General features: G+C 35.8%; 1 protein-coding gene across 6 annotated transcripts in view; it reads left to right on the forward strand.

The window, feature by feature from the left end:
* The window catches only part of LARP4 (La ribonucleoprotein 4), a 207,018-nt gene that overhangs the window by 168,083 nt on the left and 21,918 nt on the right, over positions 1-17,017 (forward strand). For all 6 annotated transcript variants that reach the window (XM_081821661.1, XM_081821664.1, XM_081821659.1 and 3 more), the window contains 2 exons: positions 3,202-3,312; positions 4,807-4,860. In XM_081821661.1, the coding sequence (XP_081677787.1) occupies positions 3,202-3,312; positions 4,807-4,860 (165 nt within the window). The remainder of the gene's footprint in view (positions 1-3,201; positions 3,313-4,806; positions 4,861-17,017) is intronic.

The raw sequence follows: 17,017 nt of genomic DNA on the forward strand, positions 1-17,017 counted from the left end.
CACTCCAGCAACCCTCAGTTTGTTTCCTGAGATTAAGAATTCCTCATATCAGTGAGGTCATATGATACATGTCTTTCTCTGATTGACTTATTTCGCTCAGTATAATACCCTCCAGTTCCATCCACGTCATTGCAAATGGCAAGATTTCATTCCTTTTGATGGCTGCATAATATTCCATTGTGTATATATAGATAGATAGATAGATAGATAGATATACACCACATTTTCTTTATCCATTCATTTGTTGATGGACATCTTGGCTCTTTCCATAGTTTGGCTATTGTGGACATTGCTGGTATAAACATCAGGGTTCATGTACCCCTTCAGATCCCTACATTTGTATCTTTGGGGTAAATACCCAGTAGTGCAATTGCTGGGTCATATGGTAGCTCTATTTGAGGATCCTCCATACTGTTTTCCAGAGTGGCTGCACCAGCTTGCATTCCCACCAACAATGTAGGAGGGTTCCCCTTTCTCTTTTAGCCATTCTGACTGGTGTGAGGTGATATCTCATTAAGCTAAGTGTTCTTTAACTGTTTAAATTGAAGGTAAACGAAGTATAAGTCAGTGCCCTCATATCAATTATGTGACTAGGTTAAATTTTGTTTTGTAAATTCTGAAACACTGGAAGAATGGTACAGAGGGAGGAGGAAGATATAATTCCATGTTCTTAGAATGGTGGACTGAGTATTGCAGTGTTACTAGTTCTCAATTTATTGATTTGACTGGCAATTAAAATATAAATAGGCTCTTTTGGGAACTTGAGGATTAATCTGAAAGAATAAACTTAGGAATGAAGAAGAAAAATAAGATTCGAGACTAATTCTACTAGCTAGCAAATATAAAGCAGAGTTGCAGTCATAAAGATGGTGTGGTACAGGTAAAGGAATAAAATAGTATTTGAATGAAACAGTATAATCCTGGAATAGACCCTTTTATATAGTAATGTATGTATGATAACATTTATTTAGTAATTAGGTTCTACCAAGTATTGTGCTGTGTACTGTATGGTAATTTAAAACCTAAGGTTTTGTTATCTCTTGTTTTACAGATAAGTAACTGAGCCTTTGTATGGTTAAATAACTTGCCTAAAGACACATGGGCGGTTTAAATGACAGAATCTGATTTGAACTCGCTCTCTCTGATTCCAAACCCTATGTTTCTTAACCAGTAAACCACAGGACTTCACACTAAGTTGCCATGTTAATGATAATAAGTTAAAGATAGGGAGGATTAATTAGTAACTGATATATGGTAATTGGTTAGCCATTTAAAAAAGAATTTTTAGATTCTTGCCACCTAACAAATGTGGCACATTAGTAGTTAATCTTTTTGCCCAGATTCATTCAGTATTAACTCTCCAGAATAAAGATTTCCTAAACTTAGAAACAGTGAGAGAAATTAGAAAAGAAACTGTCACTAGATAGATCTTCTTTTTAAAAATTATGAACTATATGTCAAAAGTAACAGATTGAAAGGAAAATTGCAGAATGGGAAGAATATTTGCATTATTAAGAAACAGTGTAGGATATATGAGCCTGCACTCTAGAGCCAAGCTGCCTGGATTTAAATTCCAACTTTTTACTTGATAACTCTATGACCTTGCATAAGTTACTTAACCTCTTTTGCTTTGTTTTTTTTCCATCTGTTAAATGGGTAATAGTAATAAGTAACTCATAAAATTGTGAGAAATAAGTGAGTTAGTATATAAAGAACTTAGAGCAGTACTTGGCATGTAAAACAAATCTAAGATTAGCCCATATTATTATTTTTATAATTATTGTAATTTATATTCTGAATACATAGGTCACACACGAAAAGCAATAAATAAAAAGGAACAAGGCAGCAACATACCGTTCATTAAAAAAAAGTAAAAGAAGTGCAGATGACTAAGATAGCCAGAGAAAGTCAGCCTAGGTAGTAATCACTGAAATTCAAATTAACATAAGGGATTTGGGGTGGTGACCTTAAAGGTTCCTGTCAGGTGGAACAAATTACTTTAGATCCAGACTTCTTTTTTTATACTTGGGAAAGTAAATTTATGAGCATAGCTCTTCCTAAAGAATAATAAAGGCTGAAAATGAAAAGATTTAAATAAATGAATCAGTTCATTATACATTTAAGAGAATTAGAAATATTTGGAGAATATCTGGATTTTTGAAGGTAGAGATCAGTGGGTGGCAGTCTAACAGTTCCACAGATAGTTCTATGATTACAGAAATGTAATTCTGGACTGGATGAGAATTTTATTAACTGAACTTGGTGATATTTCACCACTTTCACAAATGTCACAAAACTCAGCTGGTTGCACACTATTTATTTCGAGTAGTATTTGACCCAAGCAAATTTCATCATAAGTAGAGACGTAATTTTTTTTAATTCAGTGTAGCAAAAATTTGAGGGAATTAGAATACAGGTTAGACTTCACTGTTATCATGTTGATTGTCCCATCAGCTTAGTAATTACCTTTTTAAAAATGGATACCTTGTGATATTTTGGTATTTTGTGGGCACTTTAACCTGATAAGATTCTTCAATATTTGGGAATTAATGGTTATTATTGAATTTCTCCTTGAACTCAGGTAGGTATTAGACAAAATGGAGTTTGGAGACATACAAATCTGGATTTGAGTTCTTTGTCATAGTGTGAGTAAGTTAAACAGTTTGAGCTACCATTTACTCAGCTGTAAAATGGATATGATAAAATCTTTCAAACAAAATCTGTGTTTCACCCTGCATGGGATTTCAGTAAATGTTTCCTTTCTTCCTATAACCGTTTAGAGATACTTAATGTTGACTTCCAGTTGTTTTCTTTCTTTTCTTTTTATAAATTTCTACACAGTTCTGAGTTTTGATAATCATCTTTTTTGAAATGCATATATTTGTTTTCGGTTTCAGTTATTGAAATTTCAGTTTCAATTATGGAAGAGCAAAGCTATCTTTGCACAGAGTTCGTATCTGTGACTGATGTAGACAGAGCATCTGGATTGAATGAGAATGCATGAAAATAAATAAGCACTAGAAAATGTTAATGGAGGACATACTTTTCCTTTTTTGGATAATGGCAGGTCTAGAGAGATTTTACTGTTAAGGAAAATTTAGCTTGCCACTAAGAGTGAAATGCTTCAGTTTTGCTGATATTAAAATAAGATTCTATCTCTAAATCATATTCAAAATTTACACTAAAGTTTTTCTTTTTTAGGAAGTTAAAGCTTTGTTCAAGAATGAAAACTGCCCCAAGGTGATAAGCTGTGAGTTTGCACACAATAGCAACTGGTATATCACTTTCCAGTCAGACACAGATGCACAACAGGTGAGAAAAACTTTTCTTCTGATTTGAAGTCCTGGTGATACAAGAAGTAGTGGTATATTTTAACGGAGAAAATATGTGCTCACAGCAATATTTGTAAAGACTGTTGAGCTATTGAGCACCTTGTTCAACTTCTTGGTTGTGCTTCTTTTTTTTTAAGATTTTATTTATTTATTTGAGAGAGAGAGAATGAGAGAGAGCAAGCACATGAGAGGGGGGAGGGTCAGAGGGCAAAGCAGACTCCCCACCGAGCAGGGAGCCCGATGCGGGACTCCATCCAGGGACTCCAGCATCATGACCTGAGCCGAAGGCAGTCGCTTAACCAGCTAAGCCACCCAGGTGCCCCTTGGTTGTGCTTCTTAATTGGTTTCCTTTTTGATCATTTTCCTAAAGCTTTTTCAGTTTCAATTTAAGAAGTTTGTTTCCTGGGGCACCTGGGTGGCTCAGTTGTTAAGCGTCTGCCTTCAGCTCAGGTCATGGTCCCAGGGTCCTGGGATCGAGCCCCGCATCGGGCTCCCTGCTCTGCATCGGGCTCCCTGCTCTGCGAGAAGCCTGCTTCTCCCTCTCCCACTCCCCCTGCTTGTGTTCCCTCTCTCACTGTGTGTCTCTCTGTCAAATGAATAAAATCTTTAAAAAAAAAAAGAAGTTTGTTTCCTATCAATAAAAAAATTAACACACAATTTTAAAATTAATTTAAAGATTGGGAACCACGTACTCAGTAGTTGGTATTTCTAGTATATACACACTAGGCCCACAATAAATATATAACTTCCTTTCTGATTATTGGAATTTTGACATTAATGATTTTACTCTTGTTGTCATGTCCAACTTAAAGAGAAATAATAATCCATTGAAACAAAAACAAAAATATATCTAATAGCATTTTAAAACCACTCGCTGATTGATTTTTTTTTTTTTTAAGATTTTATTTATTTATTAGAGAGAGATAGCAAGAGCAGGAACACAAGCAGGGGGAGTGGGAGAGGGAGAAGAAGGCTTCCCACTGAGCAGGGAGCCCGATGTGGGGCTCGATCCCAGGACCCTGGGATCATGACTTGAGCCGAAGGCAGACGTGTAATGACTGAGCCACCCAGGCGCCCCAATTGATTGATTGATTTTTAAAGTAAACTCTACCCCAGTGTGGGGCTCGAAGTCACGACCCCGAGATCAAGAGTTGCATAGTCCACCAACTGAGCCAGCCAGGCACCCCACTGATTTTTTTTTTTAATTTTTCATCTTAGAAGACTGTAAATATGTAGAGAAATTTGGGGTCTGTTTTTTGTGCGTTTTTTTTTCTGCATTAATCTACAGTAAGTGTGAACTTCAACTGGAGTGTTTTTACTTTTTCATTCCTTATCACCTACATAATGGAATTGACTTCAGAATTTTTTATTGTTTAGTTTGGAGATGGTTGCTAATACCAACTCTTGATAGAATAAAGATGGCTTTAGTAAAATGTTTGAATGCTAATAAAAGTTCTTTCTGCTTTGTTAACAGGCTTTTAAATACTTAAGAGAAGAAGTTAAAACATTTCAGGGCAAGCCAATCATGGTAAGAAAATGTTTGTAAGTGAGCTAGTGTGAACCAGAAAATTTTTGTTGCTTGTCTATTTGAGAATTTAAAACACGTATGGATAATATTTTATAAAACCTGTAATGGTTTTAAAGAAATTTCATATAATGTGCTAGAAAATTAGTTGACAGGGTAGCAATTCTTTCCAAAGGCCTACCTTTAGACAGCATGAAGTTTTAGTTAGATTCTGATAGACAACTTGTAAGATAATCAAAATGAGTAGCAGGAATAATTTTTTAGTAACAAAGGTGGAAAACATTCTCAATACTGTCATCCTCATCTCAAAATTAATTGCATCACCACATTTATGTTCATCTGTTTGGGAATCTGGGAATTATCATTGATGACACTTGCTCACTGTCTTTATAGGTCTTATCTTTTCTCAGATCCCATGGAATCTACCTTTAAAACTTGTTTCAATTATTACTGCCATTGTTTAGGCTTCAACAATTAGAGTAGCCTTTTAACTGTTATGCCTTCAGCTTTCCCCCCACTTTTCCATTCTCCAGTTGCTACCAGAGCTACCATTTAAAATAGAATCCTAGGGCACCTGGGTGGCTCAGTAGTTTAAGCATCCAGCTCTTGTGTTTGCTTTATATGTCTTCGGGCTCTGATGGCAGATACATATATTTATATTTTATCTTTTTGCTGGATTGAACCTTTTATTAGTATATAATGTCCTTTGTTTCTTGTAACCTTTTGTAACTTAAAGTCTGTTTTGCCTAATAATAAAAAGTCAGTTGACCCTTGAACAACCAAGAGGCGTGGCGGTGCTGACCTGTCCTTTCCTAGGCAGTTGAAAATCCACGTATACGACTTTTAAGATTTTATTTATGTATGAGAGAGAGCGAGCTCAAGCAGGGGGAGCAGCAGAAGAAGAAGGAGAAGCAGGCTCTCTGCTGAGCAGGGAGCCCGATGTGAGGCTCAAACCCAGGACCCCGGGATCATGACCCAAGCCAAAGGCAGACACTTTAACCAACTGAGCCACTCAGGCATCTCCACATAAACTTTTGACTCCCCAAAATTTAGAACGAATAGCCTCCTCTTGATGGGAAGCCTTACCAATAACATAAACAGTCGATTAACAGATGTATGTTATATATTGTATGTATTGTATACTGCATTCTTAGAATAAAGTAAGCTGAAGAAAAGAAAGTGTTATTAAAATAAAGGAAGATGCCTTAGAGTCTCAGTTGGTTAAGCATCCAACTCTTGATTTCAGCTCAGGTCAGGCTCTGTGCTCAGCAAGGAGTTTACTTGAGATTCTCTCTTTCTCCCTCTACCCCTCCCCCAACTCATACGCAGGCATGGATTCACGCTCTCTAAAATAAATAAACAAAAATCTTGGGGTGCCTGGGTGGCTCAGTCGGTTAAGCATCTGCCTTCGGCTCAGGTCCTGATCCCGGGGTCCTGGGATTGAGCCCTGCATCGTGCTCCATTCTCCGTGGGGAGTCTGCTTCTCCCTCTCCCTCTGCCTGCTGTTCCCCCTGCTTGTGCTTTCTCTCTGTCATATAAATAAATCTTCAAAAAAAATCTTCAAAAAAATACATAAATAAAAATCTTTAAAAAAAATAAAGGAGGGGCGCCTGGGTGGCTCAGTCGTAAAGCGTCTGCCTTCGGCTCAGGTCATGATCCCAGGGTCCTGGGATCGAGCCCCGCATCGGGCTCCCTGCTCCGCGGGAAGCCTGCTTCTCCCTCTCCCACTCCCCCTGCTTGTGTTCCCTCTCTGGTTGTCTTTCTCTCTGTCAAATAAATAAAACCTTTAAAAAAAATAAATAAATAAAAAATAAAAAAAATAAAGGAAAAGTACATTTACAGTACTGTACTGTATTTATTGAAAACATCTGCATATAAGTAGACACATGCTGTTCAAACCTCTGTTGTTGAAAGGGTCAACTGTATAGCCGTCTTAGATGTATTTTGGTTACTATTTGCTTGGAATGTCCTTTTCCATCCTGTTACTTTCAGTGTCTTTGAATTTAAAATGAATCTGTTATAGATAGCATATAGATGGACCCTGCTTTTTAATTCAATCTGCCAGTCTCTGCCTTTGAATAGGAGAGTTTAATTCATTTACATTAAAATAATTACTGATAATGAAAGATACTTCTTCCACTTTTGGTATTTGTTTTTGTTTTCTGTATGTCTTTCATGGGTTTTCTTTCTTCCCCTCAATTTTTCTTTTTTTTTTTTTTCTTTAAGATTATTTGAGAGAGAGAGAGAGCACGAGGAGGGGGAGGGGAGGCAGAGGGAGAGGGAGAGGCAGATTCTGCTGAGTAGGGAGCACAACACGGGGATCATGACCTGAGATGATGACCTGAGCTGAAGGCAGATGCTTAAAGGACTGTGCCACCCAAGTGCCCCCCACCTCAAATTTTTTCTATTGTTGCCTTTTTGATTTCCAATTCTGATTTCCTTCTTTCCTGTTCTATGTATTTTTAAATATATAAAGTGTGTGTGTGTGTGTGTGTGTGTGTGTGTGTGTGTGTATGGTTGTCTTGGTGAGGATTAAATTTATAACAACCTCATGTGAATAATACCAGCTTAGTTCCAGTAGTATACAAATACTCTGCTTCTGTACTTCTCTGTTTTATTCATTTCTCTTTTAAATCTGATAAGGAAAAAGAGGAATTGTATACCAAAAGTATAATAATATTTTCTTTTGTATTTACTTATGTAATTATCCTTATCAGTGTTATTTCTTCTTACGGCTTTTAGTTACTCTCTGCTATCTTTATTTCACCCTGAATAACTCCCAGTAATATTTCTCGTAGGATAGGCCTATTGATTTCCTTTACATTGTTTTGTTCATATGTCTTTTTCCTGATTACTCTTAGGTTTGTCCATGCTTTCCATTAGCTCATTAAGCATATTTAAGATAGTTGATTTAACATCTTTGACCAGTAATTCCAATGTCTGGGCTTACTTAGGATGGTTTCTATCAAATTCTGTTCTTCCTGTGAATGGGCCATAGTTCTCTATTTCTCTGTGTGTTCTGTAATTTTTTGTTGAGAACTAGATATTCTAAGTATTAGACACTATTCTGCAATTTTTATACTTTTTTTTGGTCTGTATATGCAAATATAATTTTAGGGTAAATTCCTAGAAATGAAATTGCTATGTTGAAGAGTAGTGTATGCCTTTACTTAATACATAGAACTAACTTAAATTCATATTAGTATTTTTGATTTCTTTGAAATTTCTTGTGGTTGATTCTCTGATTTTTCTACTTATGTTTCTGGCTGTTTTTCTATTAAGATTTCCTTGATGATTTGTGATTATATAAGTTTTTAGAGGTGATTAGTCTTATCAGATATGACTATTGTGTTAGTGGTACTTCTGTGGAAATTTATTTTTTATAGCAAGATTATAAGATTGATGAATCTTTTTCTTTATGCCTTTGGATTTTGAGTCTAGTTTAGCTAAGGTCCTCTCAGAAAAAAATATTTTAGTTTTTTAATCAACTTTACAACATAAAAACTTTAGTTTTTATGCAACTTTTGCATACAATAGGGTATATTTGTTTTAAGGCATACATTTTTATTAGTTTTGGAAACCTTGTGCATTGGTTTTTTCTCAGTCTCTCCCACCATCCCCAACCACCAATCTAGGCAATCACTGATCTGCTTTCTGCAGCTATAGATTTGTCTTTTCTGGAGTTTTCATATGAATGAAACCATACAGTATATTCTCTTTTGTGCTGGACTTCTTTGACTCACCATTATTTTTAGTGAACCATATTGTTGCATGTATTGGTAGTACATTCTTTTTTATTGCCAAATAGTAGAAATGTACTTAGTTTGATTATCTAGTCACTTTTTGAATCTTCTATTTAAAAAAATGTGTTGGTCTTATTATTGAATTAAAAGAGTTCTTTATATATTCTGGATGTAAGTTCTTTGTCAGGTATGTTTGTATTTCAAATCTATTTCCCCTAGCCTGTGATTTGCCTTCTTGTTTTCTCAACAGTGCATATTTGAAGAGCAGAAGTTTTAGAGGTTTTTGTTATTGTTGTTTTAATGGAAATGTAGTTGATGTACAATATTATATTAGTTTCAGGTGTCCTACATAGTGATTCAACATTTCTATACATAGGAATTGATGACCATCATAAACCAAGCTACCATATGTCACCATACAAAGTTGTTACAATATTATTAACTATATTCTCTATGTATACATCACATCCCCACGACTTATTTTATAATGAAATTTGAACCTTTTAATTTTCCCCTTTTGTCCATCCTTCCACCCGGTCACCCCTGCCCCTTGGCAACCACCAGATTTTTCTCTGACTACATGAGTTTGTTTCTGTTTCATTTGTATTGTTTTTTAGATTCCACATGTAAGTAAAATCAACCAGTATATGTTTTTTCCTGTCTGACTTATTTCACTTAGCATAATATCGATGTGGCAAATGGCAAGATTTCGTTCTTTTTTATAGCTGATATTTGTGTATGTTTGTGTGTGTACCACATCATTATCCATTCGTCTATCGATGGACACTTAGGTTGCTTTCATATCTTGGCTGTTGTAAGTAAGGCTACAGTGGACATAGGGATGTGTGTGTTTTTTCAAGTTAGCATTTTTGTTTTCTTTGAATAAGTACCCAGAAGTGGAATTGCTGGATCATGGTAGATGTATTTTTAATTTTTTGATACTTTTTTTCATACTTTTTTTAGATTTTATTTATTTATTTGTCAGAGAGAGAACACAAGCAGGGGGAGTGGCAGGCAGAGGGAGAAGCAGGCTCTCCACTGAGCAGGGAGCCTGATGCGGAACTCGATCCCAGGACTCTGGGATCATAACCTGAGCCGAAAGCAGACACTTGACTGACTGAGCCACCCAGGTGTCCCAAGAAACCTTCATGTTTTTTCCATAGTGGCTGCATCATTTTGTATTCCCACCAGCAGTGCACAGAGGGTGCCCTTTTTCCCATATTCTCACCAACATTTGTTACTTCCTTTTTTCTTTTCTTTTTTTTAAAATATAGCCTGGTGACAAGTGTGAGGAGATACCTCTTTGTGATTTTGATTTGCATTTACCTGATGGTTAGTGATGTTGAGCATCTTTTCATGTGTCTTTTGGCCATCTGTATGTCTTCTTTGGAGAAATGTCTCTTCAGGTCCTCTGCCCATGTTTTAAATTGGATTGTTTGGGTTTTGAGTTGTGTGAGTTATTTATATAATTTGGATATTAATCCCTTATCATTTTTATCATTTGCAGATACCTTCTCCCATTTAGTAGGTTGCCTTTCCATTTGGTTGATAAGGTTTCCTTTACTGTGCAAAAGCTTTGTAGTTTGAAATAGTCCCATTTGTTCATTTTTGCTTTTGTTTCCTGAGGAGACACATCCAAAAAAATATTGCTAATACTGATGTTAAAGAGCTAATTGCCTTTGTTTTCTTCTAGGAGTTTTATGGTTTCTGGTCTTATATTTGAGTCTTTAATCTATTTTGAGTTTATTTTTGTATAGGGTATAAAAAAGTGGTCCAGGGACCCCTGGGTGTCTCAGTCGTTAAGCGTCTGCCTTCGGCACAGGTCATGATCCCAGGGTCCTGGGATCGAGCCCCACATCAGGCTCCCCGCTCCGCGGGAAGCCTGCTTCTCCCCCTCCCACTCTTCCTGCTTGTGTTCCCTCTCTCGCTGTGTCTCTCTCTGTCAAATAAATAAAATCTTAAAAAAATTAAAATTAAAAATTAAAAAGTGGTCCAGTTTCATGCTTTTGCATGTAGTTTTCCCAACACTGTTTATTGAAGAGACTGTCTTTTCCCCATTGTATATTCTTGCCTCCTTTGTCAAAAATTAATTGACCAAAGAGCAGAAGTTTTAAAAAAATTTTAGAAGTTTTTTAATTTTAATAAAGTCTGTTTTTAAGATTTTATTTATTTATTTAGAGAGCAAGCACGAGCAGGGGACCCGATGCAGGGCTCGATGCGGGGCTCAATCCTAGGACCCTGAGATCATGACCTGAGCCAAAGGCAGATGCTTAACTGACTGAGCCACCCAGGTGCCCCTAATAAAGTCTGTTTTTTTCTCACTTTTCTTTTAGGGTTCATTATTTTTGTCTTATCTGAAATCAGTGTCTTCTAGGTTCGTGAATATTTTCTTTTATGATTTCTTCTGGAAGTATTATATTTTAACATTAAGATTATACTCACATTTAGATTTTATGATCTACTTCAAGTTTCTTCTGTGTGTTGTGAAGAGTCAGGGTTCTTTTTTAAAATATATGTACATTTGTTCCAACATTATCTGTTGAAAAGACTCTTGGTTACTTTGTTGACTCTTTGTTGATCATATATGCTTTGGTGTATTTGTGGACTCTGTTCTGTTCCATTGATCTGTATGTTTATCTTTAAATCAGTTCCCTAATGTCTTGATTACTGTAGCTTTATAAAAAGTTGTAAGATTGGGTAATGTCTAAGTTCTCAAATTTGTTTTGACTTTCCAAAATTACTTTAGGTATTCCAGGTCCTTAACATTTCCATATAAATTTTCAAATGAGTGTGTCAGTTTTACAGAAACGCTTGTTGGGATTTTGATTGGGATTTCATCGACTCTAGTTGGGGAGAATTGCCACCTTCATAATATTTAATCTTCTAATGTGGTATCTCTCGTCATTTATTTAGGCTTTGGTTTCTGAGCATTGCCTTCTAGTTTTCAGTGTATAAGTCTTTGCCTATTTTGTCAAATTTATTATTAAGAGAAATATCATTTTTGTGTGTTTGGGCCTTTTAAATTTTTTGTGTATTTGTTGCATTAATTTAGTCCACCTTATCTAATACAGGATCTGTTTGTAATTCTTTTCCTGAATCTATAAAGCATATTGTATTAAAAGTAAAAAACCAAAAAAAAACAAAAAACACTTCTTGCAGCATGTTAACATGACTTATTTACTACTTATTATTCTTTGATGAGGTAAATTAATTTACTATATATTGATTTCTGCTTTATAGGTACAATATATACAAATACAAAATGGAAATATTAGTAATTCTGTTCTTAACCTAAGAAAAGTGATCTTTTAATAGAGAGTTACTTTTATTTTAAAGTTGTTTTTTTAAAATATGTGAAATTAAATTGATTTTTTTTTAAATGCCTTTAAATAATAAACTCCTGGGCGCCTGGGTGGCTCAGTCGGTTAAGCGACTGCCTTCGGCTCAGGTCATGATCCTGGAGTCCCGGGATCGAGTCCCGCATCGGGCTCCCTGCTCGGCAGGGAGTCTGCTTCTCCCTCTGACCCTCCTCCCTCTCATGCTCTCTGTCTCTTATCTCATTCTCTCTCTCAAATAAATAAATAAAAAATCTTTAAAAAAATAATAATAAATAAATAAATAATAAACTCCTATTTAGACCTTAAACTTTTCTCTCTTAGGTTTTGTCTGTTGTGTATAAGGAATCTGCTGTGTTACTGTTTTCTTCTGAATCAGTTATCTAAATTTTTCACAAAAATTTTAAATACTTATAAACTTATTATAGGAAATCATAATGCTATATTTTATTAAAATATCTTTGTGTACAATTAATTGGCAAATTATTTATAATGGCCATGATTCTAAAATTACCCATGATAATTTGGGAGAATTCAGACTCTTGTGCAATGGATATCCAAGGTCAAGAGTCCTTGCAGACTTTGGCCTAAAGATATGCTTCTGGAAGAGTCCCGTAGAGCTTTTATTATATGAGCTGAGGTAAACTGCTTCCATTTCATCATCTTTTTTCTCTTGTAATTAAGCAGGAAAGCTTTTTTTATTGCTCTTCCTCCTGTAGATGAGGTCTGTCTGGTATTAGTTCTTTCAGCCTAAAGAATTTCATTTGATGTTTCTTACAGTGCCTACCAGTGATGAATTTTCTTAGTTTCTACTTATCTTAAAACTGTCCTATATTTCATACTCATTTTTGATGGGTATTTTCCATGGATATGGAATTTTAGATTGATAGTTCTAATTTTTTCTTTCCTTTTAAGATATTCTGTTGTCGGGGCGCCTGGCTGGCTCAGTCGTTAAGCATCTTGCCTTCGGCTCAGGTCATGATCCCAGCGTCCTGGGATCAAGCCCCACATTGGGCTGCCTGCTCCGCGGGAAGCCTGCTTCTCCCTCTCCCACTCCCCCTGCTTGTGTTCCCTCTTCCGCTATCTCTCTCTCTGTGTCAAATAAATAAAATAAAATAAAATAAAAAAGATACTCTGTTGTCTCCTGGCCTCTATTGTTTCTGGCGAGGCATTATGGTTACTCTCTTTATATAATGTGGTCTTTTTTGCCTGCTATCAAGATATTTTTTTGTTTTATGTTTGGTTTTCAGTAGATTGACTGTTGTGTTTCAAGGTACGGGTTTTTTATATCCTGCTTGGTATGTGCTAAATTTCTTGGCTTTGCACATTGATGTTTGTCTGCTGGATTGGGGGGATTTTCAACTACCAGTTCTTCAAAAAGAATTTCTGCCTGACTTCTCTCCCCTCCTTTTGAGACTCCCCAATTACACACACATTGGACTGCTTGGTGTCACTGAGATTTTGTTCATTTTTCTTCAATCTCTTTTTTTCTTCTTTGGATTGGATAATTTCTATGGATAATTTCTATTCATCTTCAAGTTGTATTCTGGAACTTCCAGGTTTTTTTGTTTTGTTTTGTTTTTTAAAGATTTTATTTATTTATTTGAGAGAGAGAGAGCACAAGAGGGGGGAGTGAGAGAGGGAGAAGCAGACTCCCTGCTGATTAGGGAGCCCGATGCGGGACTCGATCCCGGGACTCCAGGATCATGACCTGAGCCGAAGGCAGTTGCTTAACCAACTGAGCCACCCAGGTGCCCATGGAACTTCCAGTTTTAAAAATATTTCCCCTCTGCTGAGATTCCCCTTTTTGTTCAACTCCTTAAGAACACAGTTTCCTCTTAATCCGTATATATTCGTAATGGCCGGATTAAAATCTTAGTCTGCTGTTTCCAGTACCTGGTTATCTTGGAGTCTGTTTCTTTGGGCTACTGTTTTCTTGATAATGGACCACATTCAAAAAATAATGTTACTTACTTGGTTTTAGTTTCTTATGGGATATATTAAGATTTAGGTAAACTACAGCGTATGACATTACTTTAGTAAAAGCAACAGCTAAAAATTTTTTAGGTCATATTAAAGTCAATTTGATATTTTAAGGATTTTTCAAGATTGGCCATTATGGATTTCTTATTGTTTGATTGGTTACAATTTGAGGGAAGGAGAATTCCTGACTTATAAGGACCATAAAATATACCTTTCATTCATTTGTTAAAGTCATGTTTTTATGCTTTAAAATGCATTATTTCACTTGATATTCCTAACAAGTTAGTGAGGCTGATGATTCCTAATCTAACCCTCTTACATCTGTTTTAGGGTTTTTTGTTTGTTTGATGCAAATAGGTGGTTTTATTATAGCACCAGGGACAGGACCCTTGAGCAGAAAGAGCTGCTGTTTTATTTAGTTCTTTTACAAAGGTCAGTAAACTTTTTCTTTAAAGGACCAGAAAGTGGGGCGCCTGGGTGGCTCAGTTGGTTGAGCGACTGCCTTCGGCTCAGGTCATGATCCTGGAGTCCCGGGATCGAGTCCCACATCGGGCTCCCTGCTCGGCGGGGAGTCTGCTTCTCCTTCTAACCCTACCCCCTCTTGCGCTCTCTCTCTCTCTCTCAAATAAATAAATAAATAAAATCTTAAAAAAAAAAAAAAGTTTAAAGGACCAGAAAGTTAACGTTGTAGATTTTACCAATCATGAAATCTGTTGTAACTACTCAACTCTTGCCATTATGGCACAAAAGCAGCCACAGGTAATATGTAAACAAATGGTCTGACTTACTAAGTTTTAGAGCATTGCTTTCTTTCCCCTTTTTTTTTAAACTTAGTATAGGAAATTTCAGATATATATAAAAGTGGAGAAAATAGTATAATCAATCACTGAGAATCCCATCAGCCAGTTTTAACAGTTTGTAGAGCATGGCTGGTCTTGCTTCATCCATATTCCCACCCATTTCTCCATGCCCCCAGTTATTTTGAAGCAAATTTGAAACTTAATTTTATCTGTAAATAAACTAGTTTTAGTAGCTTTGAAAGAGGGATTTTTTAAAAATCATAGCTATAATATCACATTTTCCTGATTCTTATTTTTTTGTCTTTTTTCTTTGTTTATATCTGTAGTTTCATCCTTTACTTATTTTTTCTTTTGAAAATATGTTGTTGAAATAACTAAGTTATTTGTTTTACAGAGTTTCTCATTTTCTAGTTATATTTTTTATTGTGTTTAAATACACATATATAAAACTTACCATCTTTTAAGTATATAATGCAGTTGTACTAAACACATTCACCACCATCCATTCACGTTAACTTTCTTCATCTTATAAAACTGAAATTCTGTACCTATTAAACAATAACTCCCCATTCTCCCCTCCTTCTAGCCCCTGACAACCACCATTATTCTTCCTAGTCTATGATTTTTGACTACTCTCATTACTTCATATAAATGAAATCATACAGTATTTGTTTCTTTGTGACTGGTTTATGTCACTTAACAATGTCTTCAAGGTTTATCCATGTAGCATATTGCAGAATTTCCTTCCTTATATATCATCTTTGGAGAAATGTCTATTCAGGTCCTTTGCCCAGTTTTGAATTGGCTAATTATATTTTTTAGTGTAGTTTAGCATGATCCTCTGTCTCCTGTACTTCATGCAAATTGGTAGCTAGATTTAGAGGCTTGATCAAAATTTGGTTTGATTTGGGAGCAGCAGAGAGAGAACAAAAAGCCTGTATGTTTTTGTGTCTGTCTCTCTTTTATGCTAGGTGCTACTGATCATTGACTAAATCTATTAATTAAAGGCTGCAAAGAGGTGCTATTTTCAGGCTTTCTTTTTTTCCATTTATTAGTTGAAGGGCTTCTATAAAGGGAAGCTTGCCATCATCTTTATTACCCTGAGGTACAGCTCATATATGGAATGCATGATAAATGCTTGGTTCTAGCTTTTATTACCAGTTTTTGAAAATAATGTGTTGGTTCCCTAGGAACCTTCAAAAATGACCATTTCAGTATTTTTTGTTGTTGGGTATTTAAACATATTGGTGTGTTTGTTGTCCTTATTAATGCATTGTGGGCTCTTTTGAGTTAACTTACGAGGCCTTTTGTCACAGCCTTAGTAATTTTCAGTGGTTTGCTTGCTCCATCGTGTGATAAGATGTTCCAGTGTTTTGTACATTTTGTGTCAGAGGCCTGGGGTCAGTCAAGTCTCTAGAATTCCCACTTTGCTTTTTATGGGGAGGTGATATTTTGCAGCCCACTGGCTAGGCACAGGAGTTCTTGTGTGTGGTCATTGTTTAAAAGCCATTCATTGGTCAGAGCTATGAAATAGGTGTGTGTTTGTTTGTTTTTAACAAAAATATATCATGAGTTTATACTGAGGCTTCCAATTTAAATTCAGGCTACATGCTTTTCACTTCTTTGATCTCACATCTGTGTCTTCTTTCTCTCATGTGAAAATCTCAGATCTCAGTGACCCCAGTATAATTACTGATTTGCTGTATCCCATAATCACATGCAAAAGTATCAGAATAACAATACCAATAGGAATATAACTCTGGAAACAAACTAAGAAATTTTTTGCTATACTTTGCCTTGTAGTTTATTCCTAAGGAACATTCATAACAGTTGATTTTATTATGGCTCAAAATCACTTAGGATTTCTCTGTTACATTACTAATATAACACAGATGCACATTTAGGTTAATTTTGCTTTTAACTTTTACAATTGATTTTTTAAATTTTATTTTCAATATGTGTATGGTTTAAAAGTAAAACAGTATATGAGGGGCGCCTAGGTGGCTCAGTTGGTTAAGCATTTGCCTTCGGATCAGGTCGTGATCCCAGAGTCCTGGGATCTAGCCCCAGGTTGGGCTCCCTGCTCCACAGGAAGCCTGCTTCTCCCTCTCCCACTCCCCCTGCTTGTGTTCCCACACTCACTGTGTCTCTGTCTGTCAAATAAATAAATAAAATCTTTGAAAAAAAATACAACAGTATATTAAATACATACACATATATATGTGTGAATGCAAGTATATCTTATATCGTTATCTGACTTAGCTAAACAGTAGCTTACTTATACCTATTCTTATCCTCC

Source organism: Leptonychotes weddellii, chromosome 5, assembly GCF_054177405.1.
Source record: "Leptonychotes weddellii isolate Sample4059 chromosome 5, ASM5417740v2, whole genome shotgun sequence".
Classification (NCBI taxonomy): domain Eukaryota; kingdom Metazoa; phylum Chordata; class Mammalia; order Carnivora; family Phocidae; genus Leptonychotes; species Leptonychotes weddellii.